Source organism: Takifugu rubripes, chromosome 8 (assembly GCF_901000725.2).
Source record: "Takifugu rubripes chromosome 8, fTakRub1.2, whole genome shotgun sequence".
In the NCBI taxonomy this organism is placed as follows: Eukaryota; Metazoa; Chordata; class Actinopteri; order Tetraodontiformes; family Tetraodontidae; genus Takifugu; species Takifugu rubripes.
In genome coordinates, this window is record NC_042292.1 from 19,384,809 (window position 1) to 19,400,539 (window position 15,731).

At 47.5% G+C, this 15,731-nt stretch overlaps 1 protein-coding gene across 6 annotated transcripts; it reads left to right on the forward strand.

The window, feature by feature from the left end:
• The first annotated feature begins 1,198 nt into the window (after window positions 1-1,198).
• LOC101079105 (voltage-gated potassium channel subunit beta-2-like) lies at window positions 1,199-10,606 on the forward strand. Of its 6 annotated transcripts, XM_029840027.1 has the most exons (14): window positions 1,200-1,862; window positions 2,442-2,485; window positions 2,590-2,627; window positions 2,728-2,807; window positions 4,535-4,579; window positions 4,751-4,795; window positions 4,874-4,917; window positions 5,663-5,749; window positions 5,831-5,916; window positions 6,010-6,130; window positions 9,572-9,666; window positions 9,736-9,856; window positions 9,975-10,063; window positions 10,138-10,606. In XM_029840027.1, the coding sequence occupies exons 1-14, from the start codon at window positions 1,510-1,512 to the stop codon at window positions 10,228-10,230; spliced, it is 1,341 nt and encodes a 446-aa protein (XP_029695887.1). In that variant the 5' UTR covers window positions 1,200-1,509; the 3' UTR covers window positions 10,231-10,606. The 6 variants fall into 6 exon arrangements, with proteins under 6 accessions (XP_029695884.1, XP_029695886.1, XP_029695885.1 ...); XM_029840024.1 differs by having other exon boundaries at window positions 1,199-1,862; window positions 5,663-5,916; window positions 9,530-9,666; XM_029840026.1 differs by having other exon boundaries at window positions 1,199-1,862; window positions 5,663-5,916.
• The last annotated feature ends 5,125 nt before the right edge of the window (window positions 10,607-15,731 follow it).

Consider the following 15,731-nt stretch of genomic DNA (forward strand, 5'->3'; position numbering starts at 1 on the left):
AACAAGAAATTTACTTTAATGTTTTTGCGCCGTCTTATTTGTACGTTCCAGAAATAATTATTCATTTAAAAATACCAGAAAGACAAAATCAGTCCCCACCTGAGAGTCCAAAATAAGAGAACAAAGGCTCTGAAGATGTGAGAATACAGCACGAGTATCTGTGGAGCTGAAATAGAACAAAGCCTCGGTGTACCGTGGCGGCTGGAACCCACATCAGTGACCTCCAGCCTCGGTCCTGCAGCGGGACCACAGAAGAAGAGCTGGGACGTCTGAGAACTGCTTCATCAGCAGGAAACTGGGGCGATCATGACAAGAGCAGCCTGACAGTGCAGTATTATTATTGTGGAGTACTACTGTAATACTGTGCAGTATTATTATTGTGGAGTATTATTACTGTGGAGTATTATTATAATAATACTGTGGAGTATTATTACTGTGGAGTACTATTGTAATACTGTGCAGTATTATTATTGTGCAGTATTATTACTGTGGAGTATTATTACTGTGGAGTATTATTATAATAATACTGTGGAGTATTATTACTGTGGAGTACTATTGTAATATTGTGCAGTATTATTATTGTGCAGTATTATTACAGTGCAGTATTATTATGGTGGAGTACTACTGTAATACTGTGCAGTATTATTATTGTGCAGTATTATTACTGTGGAGTATTATTACTGTGGAGTATTAGTATAATTATACGGTGGAGTATTATTACTGTGCAGTATTATTACTGTGCAGTACTATTACTGTGCAGTATTATTACTGTGCAGTACTCCCCTTTGGTCTGTGCATACTTGTCACCCTATTTTTCTTTGTTCCGTTACCATTAGCAACAACACTGATGGAAATGTTTATTTGTTACTGATGTGTTGGAAGTTTTTAATCATTTCCCTATAAAAGGAAATGACATCATTTCTATTCTGAAGCCATTTTGAAGTTATTCTAATCTCAGCTTTCAGAAACGAGACTAAATAAATGTGTTTGTCTCCTTGAGGCCACCGTAGCATCCAAGCTGCAGCCCCCCCCCCCCCCCCAGTTCAGCCCAGGACTGAGGCTCGCTCACTCGCTCACTCCCTCGCTCACTCCCTCGCTCACTCACTCACTCACTCCCTCGCTCACTCACTCACTCACTCACTCACTCACTCACTCACTCCCTCACTCGCTCCCTCGCTCACTCACTCACTCACTCACTCCCTCACTCGCTCACTCTTATATTGGAGGGTCACTCTGTCACTCTCCATCACTTCTTCTCCTCTTCTTTGGACAAATGGATGATCTGCTTTTTCATCTTCTTCGTCTCCTCCATCCTCTTCCTCAGGTTTCCTGCTGTGGTACAATGTTGGTGACAGGATGAGTCGATGCTAGAGACGATCAGAAAGTTGTGCGCGTGTGTGTGTGTGTGTGTGCGTGTGTGTGTGTGTGTGTAGGTCAGACTTATCCAAGGTACTTTTCTTTGTCAACTGGACCGTTTGTCTTCTCTTTGAAAATTTTTCGCCTTCTTCTATGTTTGTGTGTGTTTTGCTTCAAACATTCCACTCGTTAACTTCCGCCATTGTCACCACAGTGAGCGGTGACTTTGCTGGAACGTACGCGCGCACACACACACACAGACACACACACACACACACACACACTCTGAGGATGCAGGTCTCTATAGCCTGTAACATTGGCGCAGGAGGTGGCAGCGGCATCACTGCGAGTGAACACCTGCAGAAGGAACGGCGGGTGGCGTTGAGCATGACCGCTGCCCTGGTTGGTCAGTCAAAGGTCAGGGCGGAGCCTTCAAAGAGGACCGTGCTGCAAGGCCACGCCCACATGAAGGAGGCCCTTGGCTGTCATGGCAACATGAAGTACAGGTGAGAGGAAGCACGAGATGGTCAAATGACCAGAAAGCATCGGAAAATTCATGTTGTGATTGATCTGTGTGTGCGTGCGTGCGTGTGTGTGTTCATGTGTGTGTGTGTGCGTGTGTGTTCATGTGTGTGTGTGTTCGTGTGTGTGCGTGTGCGTGCGTGTTCGTGTGTGCATGTGAGGGTGCGTGTTTGAGACTGACGTGATGGCCGACCCCCCTCAGGGTCAGGCTCAGAGGTTCTGATTGGATCACATCACTGGATGACCTCATCTCTCAGCGCCATGACAACAGTGTGCCCTAAATCCCTCCCTGGCCTCCAACTAATCATTCAGATTTGTTGTAAGAATCAATTATGAATCAATGTTCCTGGGGGGGGCTGTGGGAGTCTATTGGGAACTGGGCTGAGAAGAGGAGGGTTCTCGGTTCAAGACGTGGTGCAGACAGAACAGGGCGGTGTCGCAACAGGTCCCGGTGACCCTGAAAGGGATGAAGTGGTCAAGGAAAGGAAAGGAAATATCTGAACTGCCTCAGGAAGATGCAGTTTTGATCAAAAGTCTTCACTCCATTTATTTACCTTCTGTAGGAATCTTGGGAAATCTGGACTGAGAGTATCCTGCCTGGGACTGGGTGAGAACACACACACACACACACACACACACACACACACACTCTCACTGGCTCACACACGCAAACACACACAAATTAGTATTGTTCTTTTATTGTCTTTCCAGGAACATGGGTGACATTTGGTTCTCAAATCTCGGATGAGGTAGAGAGAGAGAGAGAGAAATATTGAAAAAATATTCCATTTTCAAGCAATGGTCACCACCTGTGTGTGTGTGTGTGTGTGTGTGTGTGTGTGTGTGTAGATGGCAGAGAGTGTGGTGACAGTGGCGTACGACAATGGAGTGAACTTGTTTGACACAGCAGAAGTTTACGCCTCAGGAAGGTACAGTAAAATCAGTTTAATCTACATGGGCGTGGTGGAGAGTGGGCGTGGCAGTGAGTGGTGGAGTGGGCGTGGCATCGAGTGGTGGAGTGGGCGTGGCATCGAACGATGGAGTGGACGTGGTATCGAATGGTGGAGTGGGCGTGGCATCGAGCGGTTGAGTGGGCGTGACAGTGAGGTGGAGTGGGCGTGGCATCGAGCGATGGAGTGGGCGTGGCATCGAGTGGTGGAGTGTGCGCGGCAGTGAGTGGCGGAGTGGGCGTGGCATCGAATGGTGGAGTGGGCGTGGCAGTGCGTGGTGACATCGATTGGTGGAGTGGGCGTGACAGTCGCTGTGTCTGACTCCACCCACTCGTTCCCTGGTCACTCCTCACTACATGGGGGACATGGATTAAGTGAACTACGTAGCTCACTCAATTTAAAGTTAGTATTCGGACAACGGTGTCATTTACGGCGCACGTAAAGTGACATCATGGTGTCGCATAATAATTACGAACCGGTCGCCGGGAAAAGAGGCCAGGTCCATTTAATTATTTTAACCCATCAGAAATACATTCAGCGGTCATTTTATGAAGATGCAATATTTTACCCTATAATTAACTTTATATAATCAAATGAAATATTAATGTCAATAATAATACAGTAATAATTACTTATTACCTAAAATAATTAGTGTCCCTTGACATTTTCAAGCCAAGACGTGATGGAACATTCTCTAGTCACATTCCGTTGTAGTGAAAACATTTAATAAAGCAATTTTTCATCAAAAAATGGATCCAGAGCTACTTTTCATCTTTGTAAATATTCTTTTACTGAGATTCTGTCGCCTGGTGAGGAACAGACGATTCCGAAGAACAATTTTAAGTGAGGGGGGATCAGTGAAGATTGATTGATTGATTTTTTTTACATTTATGTTGTAATATTTTAAGATGATCATATTGTACCCCTACTGAAAAAAATTGTAAACTACACCTTGATTTCTTATTTCCCAAAAAATTCATATATCAAACCGCAGTGGAAATTCACTCACTCACTCATTTTCTACCGCTTGTTCCTCCACTGAGGGTCGCGGGGGGACTGGAGCCTATCCCAGCGCAATGGGCGGAGGCAGGGTACACCCTGGACTGGACGCCAGTCAATCGCAGGGCTAACACATATAGACACACAACCATTCACTCTCACACTCACACCTATGGGCAATTTAGAGTTTCCAATTAGCCTAATCCCCAATCATGCATGTCTTTGGACTGTGGGAGGAAGCCAGAGTACCCGGAGAGAACCCACGCAGGCACAGGGAGAACATGCAAACTCCACACAGAAAGACCCCAATCAATCCCAACCGGGGATCGAACCCGGGGCCTTCTTGCTGTGAGGCAACAGTGCTAACCACCACACCACCGTGCCGCCCGCAGTGGAAATTACGTTAAAAAAAATGTATCCCGGGATACATTTCCGAGTCAGGGTGCATCAGTTGTACACTACTTTTCGCAGTGCATTGTGGGATACACTGAGTACTACATAGGGTACAGCGATGCTCACTAAGAATTTGGACACTATAAATGGCGTCCACACTACTGAGGGTACTATGTAGGGTATAGGGGGTGGTTTAGGACACAGCAAGTGAGTGGTGGAGTGGGCGTGACAGTGAGTGGTGGAGTGGGCGGGGCCAATAATAATGAAACCGTCACAAATGTACTTAAAACTCCTGTTTCTCCTGCTGTGTTCAGGGCAGAGAGCACTCTGGGAAACATTCTGAAGAAGAAAGGATGGAGGTAAACATCTCCTCCACAACGTTCTCTCCTGAACAAATCCTTTCAGGACTTTTGAGATGGAAACATCTAATAAAACAACTGCAATCCAAAGTCCTCCCTGTAATGAATTGCTAAGTGAGGCATCAGAGGACGTACAGGTCAGCATTCATCTCCTGTCTCCCTTCACACCAGGAGGTCCAGCTATGTGGTGACGACCAAGATCTACTGGGGAGGACAGTGAGTGATCGTCACACCAGCTGCATCAATCTCTGTTAATTTATTATGAAGACTTCAGGGTGAAGTGTGTGTTTACAGGGCAGAGACAGAGCATGGATTATCACGGAAGCACATCACTGAGGGTAAATGTTTTGGTTTTTAAACTTGTCTTTAGTTTTAGCAGGATTATTTTCACAGGGGTGGGCATCGAGGGCCGGATCCAAGCCAGACTTTCTGTCCTACAGGTCAACACCTTCACCTGGGGCTCCATTTCCCTTGGTGAAAGCATTTCCTGCTTGGTAGGATGCAAATCGGATTGGATTCGACCCTCAAGGACTGGATTTGACCTCCTCTGGTGGGCAAGTCCAATCCATGAAGGCCTGAATCCAGCCAGGTTTTGCATCCTACCAGGGAGAAACCGCTTTCACCAAGGGAAATGGAGCCCCAGGTGAAGGTGTTTACCTGTAGGACAGAAAGTCTGGCTTGGATCCGGCCCTCGAGGACTGGATTTGCCCACCCCTGCTGAATCTAGAGGTTGTGAGGACCATCAGCCACCAGTGGAAGGCGACAAGGCTTCAGGAGGCTCAAGACTGGATTAAAACACACACACACACACACACACACACACACACACACACACTGTGCTATGATCAGTTGTCCTGCTAACATCTCTGCTGACTTAAATCACCAGATAAGATGCTAAAAGCTAAATTTAGAATCTAATAAAACAGCTGCTCACAAACATCAAAGACTGTGGGATCTGGGTCAACATCTGGACTACAAGTCATGAAGGGACCTGTGATGGTCAACCTGATGTGTCTGCAGTTCTATCAGAAGTCAAAGAGTCGTGTGTGTGTGTGTGTGCGTGTGCGTGTGTGTGTGTCATAGGACTTCGTGGATCTCTCTCCAGATTACAGCTTGATTATGTCGACATTGTCTTCACCAATAGGAGTGACGTCAATGCGCCAATGGAGGGTGAGACACACGCACGCACGCACGCACACACACACACACACACGCACGCACGCTCTGCACTTCCTGTCTGTGTGTTCCCAGAGGTGGTCCGGGCCATGACCTGTGTGATTGATGAGGGCTTGGCGATGTACTGGGGAACCTCCCGTTGGAAGGCTGCAGAGATCATGGTTGGTGAAACACAGAGCTCCAGGAGGAGAACCTCAGGAAAACCTCAGGAGAACCTCAGGAGAACCTCAGTCTTCGGTCTGTCTGTGTCTCAGGAGGCGTACTCTGTCGCACGGCACTTCAATCTGGTTCCTCCGGTGTGTGAACAGGCCGAGTACCATTACTTCCAACGGGACAAAGTGGAACTTCACCTTCCAGAGCTGTACTACAAAATAGGTACAAACACACACCTCTACCACAGGATAGGTACAAACACACACCTCTACCACAGGATAGGTACAAACACACACCTCTGCCACAGGTTAGGTACAAACACACACCTCTGCCACAGGTTAGGTACAAACACACACCTCTACCACAGGATAGGTACAAACACACACCTCTGCCACAGGTTAGGTACAAACACACACCTCTACCACAGGTTAGGTACAAACACACACCTCTACCACAGGTTAGGTACAAACACACACCTCTACCACAGGTTAGGTACAAACACACACCTCTACCACAGGATAGGTACAAACACACACCTCTACCACAGGTTAGGTACAAACACACCTCTACAACAAAATAGGTACAAACACACACCTCTACCACAGGTTAGGTACAAACACACCTCTACCACAAAATAGGTACAAACACACACCTCTACCACAGGTTAGGTACAAACACACACCTCTACCACAGGTTAGGTACAAACACACACCTCTACCACAGGTTAGGTACAAACACACACCTCTACCACAGGATAGGTACAAACACACACCTCTACCACAGGTTAGGTACAAACACACCTCTACAACAAAATAGGTACAAACACACACCTCTACCACAGGTTAGGTACAAACACACCTCTACCACAAAATAGGTACAAACACACACCTGTACCACAGGGTAGGTACAAACACACACCTCTACCACAGGTTAGGTACAAACACACACCTCTACCACAGGATAGATACAAACACACACCTCTACCACAGGATAGGTACAAACACACACCTCTACCACAGGATAGGTACAAACACACACCTCTGCCACAGGTTAGGTACAAACACACACCTCTACCACAGGTTAGGTACAAACACACACCTCTACCACAGGTTAGGTACAAACACACACCTCTACCACAGGTTAGGTACAAACACACACCTCTACCACAGGATAGGTACAAACACACACCTCTACCACAGGATAGGTACAAACACACACCTCTACCACAGGATAGGTACAAACACACACCTCTACCACAGGTTAGGTACAAACACACACCTCTACCACAGGATAGGTACAAACACACACCTCTACCACAGGATAGGTACAAACACACACCTCTACCACAGGTTAGGTACAAACACACACCTCTACCACAGGATAGGTACAAACACACACCTCTACCACAGGTTAGGTACAAACACACCTCTACAACAAAATAGGTACAAACACACACCTCTACCACAGGTTAGGTACAAACACACCTCTACCACAAAATAGGTACAAACACACACCTCTACCACAGGTTAGGTACAAACACACACCTCTACCACAGGTTAGGTACAAACACACACCTCTACCACAGGTTAGGTACAAACACACACCTCTACCACAGGATAGGTACAAACACACACCTCTACCACAGGTTAGGTACAAACACACCTCTACAACAAAATAGGTACAAACACACACCTCTACCACAGGTTAGGTACAAACACACCTCTACCACAAAATAGGTACAAACACACACCTCTACCACAGGTTAGGTACAAACACACACCTCTACCACAGGTTAGGTACAAACACACACCTCTACCACAGGTTAGGTACAAACACACACCTCTACCACAGGATAGGTACAAACACACACCTCTACCACAGGTTAGGTACAAACACACCTCTACAACAAAATAGGTACAAACACACACCTCTACCACAGGTTAGGTACAAACACACCTCTACCACAAAATAGGTACAAACACACACCTGTACCACAGGGTAGGTACAAACACACACCTCTACCACAGGTTAGGTACAAACACACACCTCTACCACAGGATAGATACAAACACACACCTCTACCACAGGATAGGTACAAACACACACCTCTACCACAGGATAGGTACAAACACACACCTCTGCCACAGGTTAGGTACAAACACACACCTCTACCACAGGTTAGGTACAAACACACACCTCTGCCACAGGTTAGGTACAAACACACACCTCTACCACAGGTTAGGTACAAACACACACCTCTACCACAGGATAGGTACAAACACACACCTCTACCACAGGATAGGTACAAACACACACCTCTACCACAGGATAGGTACAAACACACACCTCTACCACAGGTTAGGTACAAACACACACCTCTACCACAGGATAGGTACAAACACACACCTCTACCACAGGATAGGTACAAACACACACCTCTACCACAGGTTAGGTACAAACACACACCTCTACCACAGGATAGGTACAAACACACACCTCTACCACAGGTTAGGTACAAACACACCTCTACAACAAAATAGGTACAAACACACACCTCTACCACAGGTTAGGTACAAACACACCTCTACCACAAAATAGGTACAAACACACACCTCTACCACAGGTTAGGTACAAACACACACCTCTACCACAGGTTAGGTACAAACACACACCTCTACCACAGGTTAGGTACAAACACACACCTCTACCACAGGTTAGGTACAAACACACACCTCTACCACAGGATAGGTACAAACACACACCTCTACCACAGGTTAGGTACAAACACACCTCTACAACAAAATAGGTACAAACACACACCTCTACCACAGGTTAGGTACAAACACACCTCTACCACAAAATAGGTACAAACACACACCTGTACCACAGGGTAGGTACAAACACACACCTCTACCACAGGTTAGGTACAAACACACACCTCTACCACAGGATAGGTACAAACACACACCTCTACCACAGGTTAGGTACAAACACACACCTGTACCACAGGATAGGTACAAACACACACCTCTACCACAGGTTAGGTACAAACACACACCTGTACCACAGGATAGATACAAACACACACCTCTACCACAGGTTAGGTACAAACACACACCTCTACCACAGGATAGATACAAACACACACCTCTACCACAGGATAGGTACAAACACACACCTCTACCACAGGTTAGGTACAAACACACACCTCTACCACAGGATAGGTACAAACACACACCTCTACCACAGGATAGGTACAAACACACACCTGTACCACAGAATAGATACAAACACACACCTCTACCACAGGTTAGGTACAAACACACACCTCTACCACAGGATAGATACAAACACACACCTCTACCACAGGTTAGGTACAAACACACACCTCTACCACAGGTTAGGTACAAACACACACCTCTACCACAGGATAGGTACAAACACACACCTCTACCACAGGATAGGTACAAACACACACCTGTACCACAGAATAGATACAAACACACACCTCTACCACAGGTTAGGTACAAACACACACCTCTACCACAGGTTAGGTACAAACACACACCTCTACCACAGGTTAGGTACAAACACACACCTGTATTCCTGCTCTAAATACAGACGTGTCCAGTGTTCAGGGCACTCTGCACTGTTACCCCTCAGGTGTTGGCGCCATGACCTGGTCTCCACTAGCCTCTGGCCTGCTAACTGGAAAATACCACAAGGGGGTCCCAGACAGCTCCAGAGCAGCCATGAAGGTCCACACACACACACGCACACACAAACACAAACACACACACACCAATATGTGCATGTGTGTATTTCAGGGTTACTCGTGGCTGAAGGAGCGCCTCCACAGTGATGAGGGAAAACAGCAGCTCAGTAAAGTCAAAGAGCTCCACCTGCTGGCTGAGAGGCTGAAGTGCACCGCACCGCAGCTGGCCATTGGTACAGCGCCACTTCCTGTTTCCGAGGCTGAAATGGATCCAGTCTGACACATTACTATTCAAAAACGGTGATTCCTTGTCCCTGAACATGTGACGATGTCACACCCTCTGTCTCTCAGCATGGTGTCTCCGTAGTGAAGGTGTGAGTTCGGTTCTGCTGGGCGTCTCCAACAAAGAACAACTGATGGAGAACCTCGGCTCAATTGGGGTATGAAGAGACAATCAGGAACTGTCCATGTGTCTTCCTGTTCCATCTGCTGACTTCCTTTGTGTATCCTCCAGGTGCTCACACAGTTGACTCCGCCTCTCATTGCAGAGATGGATGCGTTGCTGGGCAACAAACCGAGAGGTCACAAAAAAGCGACGAGGAGCTGAGGAGCTTGAGCTGCCTTTAGCGGGATGCATGTGTCATGATGCTGAGGCTTGTGTGGGCCCAACTTCAGCCTTGTCACTCACACAAACTGGAACAATTTAAATATTATTAGATTATGATTACTCCACCTTTATTTTGATATGAAACCTGTTGCTGGATCCATTGTACGATAGCAACGCTAACGCTAAAATGCATGTTGTATTTCTTTTTTGTTTATTTGTGTGGTGTATTGATTACCAACCACATAGATAGTATTGAAACTGTTATTTGGACTGTGGGATCTAGGTTATCCATTTCGATGGGAGCTCCGTGAGAGTTGTATATAGCGCGCGTGCGCATTGCACTTCGCACCCGGTAGTTGATTGAATAAACGAAGAAGCAGCACGTCGGTGTCCTGTCTAGTCAATGCATATCAATTTGCATCTGCATAATTTCCGATTGCATGTTCGAGTACTGAGGGCCAGTCGGTTTTCTCCTGAGTGCAAGTTTGGAACCTTTAAACAATGAAAAAATACATGATAAATGAGAGAATATAAACGAAAACTGATTCTGACAGATTAAACCCGTAAAACATTCACGATAATCTAGAGTTTCAATCAACATTCATTCAACTTCCTGTGATGATTAAAAATGGAAAGTTCTAATCTAAGGGTTTATATTATATAGGGTCTGCTGGGAACACCTGGCAGAGTCTTCTGTCAGAAGGCGCTTCAACTCACGCCTCCGGGAGAGCTTTGACCATGTCCCGGGGGAGGCGGCTGACCGGTGCTGTGGCCGCAAGGTGGTTGGTGCCTGTCGTGGCTCCAATGCCTGAACCCGCTGGTGGACACCAGTGGTGAGGGATGCTGTCAGGCTGAAGAAGGAGTGGTATCGGGCCTTACTGGCCTGTGGGACTCCTGAGGCAGCAGATAGGCACCGGCAGGCCAAGCAGAGTGCAGCTACGGCGGTTGAGAGGGAAAGACCCGGGCATGGGAAGAGTTCGGTGAGGCTATGAGAACGACTTTCGGACGGCCTTGAAAAGATTCTGGACCACCATCCATGTTGTGGACCGGTGGAAGGAATACTTCGAGGACCTCCTCAATCCTACCAAGGCGCCTTCCAGTGAGGAAGTAGGGCCTGGGGACCTGGGGACAGGCTCTCATATCTCCGGGGCTGAAGTTGCCAAGGTTGTCAAAAAATTCCTCCTTGGCAAGGCCCCGGGGGTGGATGAGATCCGCCCGGAGTTCCTTAAGGCTCTGGATGTTGTAGGGCTGTCGTGGTTGACTCGACTCTGCAACATTGTGTGGACATCGGGGGCGGTGCCGCTGGATTGGCAGACCGGGGTGGTAGTCCCTCTATTTAAGAAGGGGGACCGGAGGGTGTGTTCCAACTATAGGGGGACCACACTCCTCAGCCTCCCTGGTAAGGTCTATTCAGGGGTACTGGAGAGGAGGGTCTGCTGGATAGTCGAACCTCGGATTCAGGAGGAGCAATGTGGTTTTCGTCCTGGGCGTGGAACAGTGGACCAGCTCTACACCCTCAGCAGGGTCTTCAAGGGTGCATGGGAGTTTGCCCAACCAGTCCACATGTGTTTTGTGGACTTGGAGAAGGCATTCGACCGTGTCCCTCGGGGGGTCCTGTGGGGGGTCCTCCGAGAGTATGGGGTGCCGGGCCCCCTGATACGGGCCGTCCGCTCCCTGTACGATCGGTGCCAGAGTTTGGTCCGAATTGCTGCAGTAAGTCGAACTCGTTTCCAGTGAGGGTTGGCCTCCGCCAGGGCTGCCCTTTGTCACCGATTCTGTTCATAACTTTTATGGACAGAATTTCTAGGTGCAGTTCTCGATTTACCGGTCGATCTTCGTTCCTACCCTCACCTATAGTCATGAGCTTTGGGTCATGACCGAAAGAACAAGATCACGGGTACAAGCGGCCGAAATGAGCTTCCTCCGTAGGGTGGCTGGGCTCTCCCTTAGAGACAGGGTGAGAAGCTCTGTCATCCCCTGGACGCCTCCCTGGTGAGGTGTTCAGGGCATGTCCCTCCGTTAGGAGGCCCCCGGGAAGACCCAGGACACGTTGGAGAGACTATGTCTCTTGACTGGTCTGGGAACGCCTGGGGATCCCTCCGGATGAGCTGGAAGAGGTAGCTGGGGAGAGGGAAGTCTGGGCCTCTCTGCTGAGGCTGCTGCCCCCGTGACCCGACCCCGGATAAGCGGTAGAGGATGGATGGATGGATGGATGGATGGATGGATGGATGGATGGGTTTATATTTAGAACAAATACAAGTTTCCGTCCTTCCGCGCTGATCAAATCAAATCAAATCAAATCAATCTTTATTTATATAGCGTCTTATACAATCAAAATTGTTTCAAGGCGCTTTCCAGAATCCCAGGGCCTGACCTCAGACAAGCAACAGTGGCAAGGAAAAACTCCCCTTTAACAGGAAGAAACCTTGAGCAGGACCAGGCTCATGTAGGGGGACCCTCCTGCTGATGGCCGGCTGGGTAAAGAGAGAGGAGAGGAGGGAGGACAGGTAGAGGATAGGATAGGTAGGAGAGGAGAGGGGTAGAGGAGAGGAGAGGTAGAGTGAAGGGGAGGTAGAGGAGAGGAGAAGGAGGAGGAGGGGAAAGAGGAGAGGAAAGAAGAGGAGAGGGAGAGGAAAAGGAGAAGGAGAGGAGAGGAGAGGAGAGGAGAGGAGAGGAGAGGAGAGGAGAGGAGAGGAGAGGAGAGGGAGAGGGAGAGGAGAGGCACAGAGCACAGAAACACACACAAAAAATATGCACAATCACTTCAGCAGGGCCGGCGGTCATTATGCAGCTCCGATGGCAGTGATACCTGCAAAGAGATAGAGGGGGGGGGGGGGGAGAGAAGCAGAAAAACTACACAAGAATCAGCATAACTAGTCTGCTTGATGAGGAGAGGAAAGGAGAGGAAAGGAGAGGAAACCATGACCCAGTGGAGTGACAGAGGCCTGTCAGGTGATCATGTTTCCGGACCCCGGCAGCCTTGGCCTATAACAGCATAGCTAGAATGTGACCTAATGATTAGACGACCCCCTAAGTATGATAATTTGTCTGTCTATGATAGTAACTGGAACTACTGAATTAGTAACAGTAAGCTTTTTCAAAGAGGTAGGTTTTGAGTCTGATCTTAAAAGTAGCGATGGAGTCAGCCTCCCGTACCTGGACAGGGAGCTGGTTCCAAAGCAGGGGGGCCTGGTAGCTAAATGCTCGGCCCCCCATTCTACTCCTAGAAACTCTGGGAACCACAAGTAGACCAGCATTCTGAGAGCGGAGCGGTCTATTGGGCTGATAGGGTATCACTAGCTCCTCCAGGTAGGATGGAGCTAGGCCTCTGAGGACCTTGTAGGTCAGAAGAAGGGTTTTAAAAGTTATTCTAAATTTAACGGGCAGCCAATGAAGCGACGCCATTACAGGACTTATGTGATCTCTTTTGTCAATACCTGTCAGAACTCTGGCTGCAGCATTTTGGATCAACTGGAGGCTTCTTAAAGAGTTGTTTGGACACCCTGATAATAAGGAGTTACAGTAGTCCAGCCTGGAAGTAACAAATGCATGGACTAACTTTTCAGCATCAGGCTGCATCAGTAGCTTCCTGATCTTTGAGATGTTCCTCAAGTGAAAAAAGGCACTTCTAGAGACTAATTTAATGTGTGAGTTGAAGGAGAGATTTTGATCAAAAGTTACTCCTAGATTCCTCACAGAGAGACTAGATGTTAATGAGATACCATCTAGAGTGATCATGTGATCTAATCTATCCCTGAGAGGTTCAGGACCAAACACCATGACCTCAGTTTTTCCTGGGTTAAGGAGGAGGAAATTTGAAGACATCCAGGACTTTATGTCTTTAAGACAGGTCTGGAGCTTCACTAACTTCTCTGTCTCCTCGGGTTTCATGGATAAATAGAGCTGAGTGTCATCAGCATAACAATGAAAATTTATCCCATGCTGCCGAATAATGTTCCCTAAGGGAAGCATGTACAATGTGAAGAGGATTGGTCCGAGTACGGAACCTTGAGGAACTCCATGGCTAACCCTACTGTATGAGGAGGGAACGCCGTGGACATGGGCAAACTGGTATCTATCAGATAAGTATGATCTAAACCAGTCTAGTGCTGTCCCTTTAATCCCAATCACATGTTCCAGTCTCTGTAACAGGATGCTGTGATCAACTGTATCAAAAGCAGCACTGAGGTCCAGCAGAACCAGCATAGAGACCAGTCCATGATCGGAAGCTATGAGAAGATCATTAGTGACTTTAAGAAGTGCTGTTTCTGTGCTGTGGTGAGCTCTAAAGCCTGACTGAAACATCTCAAACAGGCTGTTCCTCTGCAGGTGCTCCAGTAACTGAGTCACCACCACCTTCTCTAGAACTTTAGAGATAAAAGGAAGGTAGGATATTGGCCTATAATTTGCCAAGACATCAGGATCCAGTGATGGTTTTTTAAGCAACGGCTTAATCACTGCCACCTTGTAGGACCGGGGTACATAACCTGACACTAAAGAACCATTGATCTGGTCCAGGATAGAACTGCCTATCAGTGGTAGAACATCCTTCAACAGGTGTGTTGGGATGGGATCTAAAAGACACGTAGTGGTCTTGGATTTCTGAATTAGCGATGACGCCTCAGAAAAATATATAGGGCTGAAGGAGCTTAAGGGCTCGTTGGAGACCCTGCATGTTCCCACAGTCGGCACATCTGGTGATGGTCCAGTTGTAGGGATGGCCTGGTTAGCTTTCTCTCTGATAGCTAGAACTTTATCAGTGAAGAAGCTCATGAAGTCTTCACCACTAAGGGAAGAAGGGATACGTGGATCTAAAACACTGTGACTCTTGGTTAATTTGGCCACAGTGCTGAAGAGAAACCTGGGGTTGTTCTTATTTTCCTCAATCAAAGAAGAAAAATAAGCTGTTCTAGCCTTGCGAAGGGCCTTTTTGTAGACTACCAGACAGTCTTTCCAGGCTACATGGTAGCTGTCTATCTTACAAGAATGCCACTTCCTTTCCAGTCTTCACACTTTCTGCTTGAGGGTCCTGATATGTGAATTATACCAGGGGGCACACCTCCTCTGATTTACTATTTTCTTTTTCAGGGGGGCAACAGAATCAAGCGTGATTCTCAGTGAGGTTGCTGCACCTTCAGCAATAGAGTCAACCTCAGCAGGGCTAAGATTATAATGATTGATCCCTGGGGAAACACACGGTGGTCCTGGGATCAGCACAGGGATCACTTCCTTAAACTTAGCTACAGCATTATCTGAAAGACATCTGCTATAGTAAGACTTTGTTCTGAGCATAGAAGAATCCTTAATCATAAATGTAAAAGTGATCAAAGAGTGGTCTGACAGGACTGGGTTCTGAGGGAACACTGACACATGTTCTACCTCAACACCATAAGTCAGAACAAGATCTAAGGTGTGGTTGAAGTTATGAGTTGGTTGGTTTATCTGCTGGAGGAAACCAACTGACTCAAGTAATGAAATGAAGCCATTTCTAAAGCTGTCGT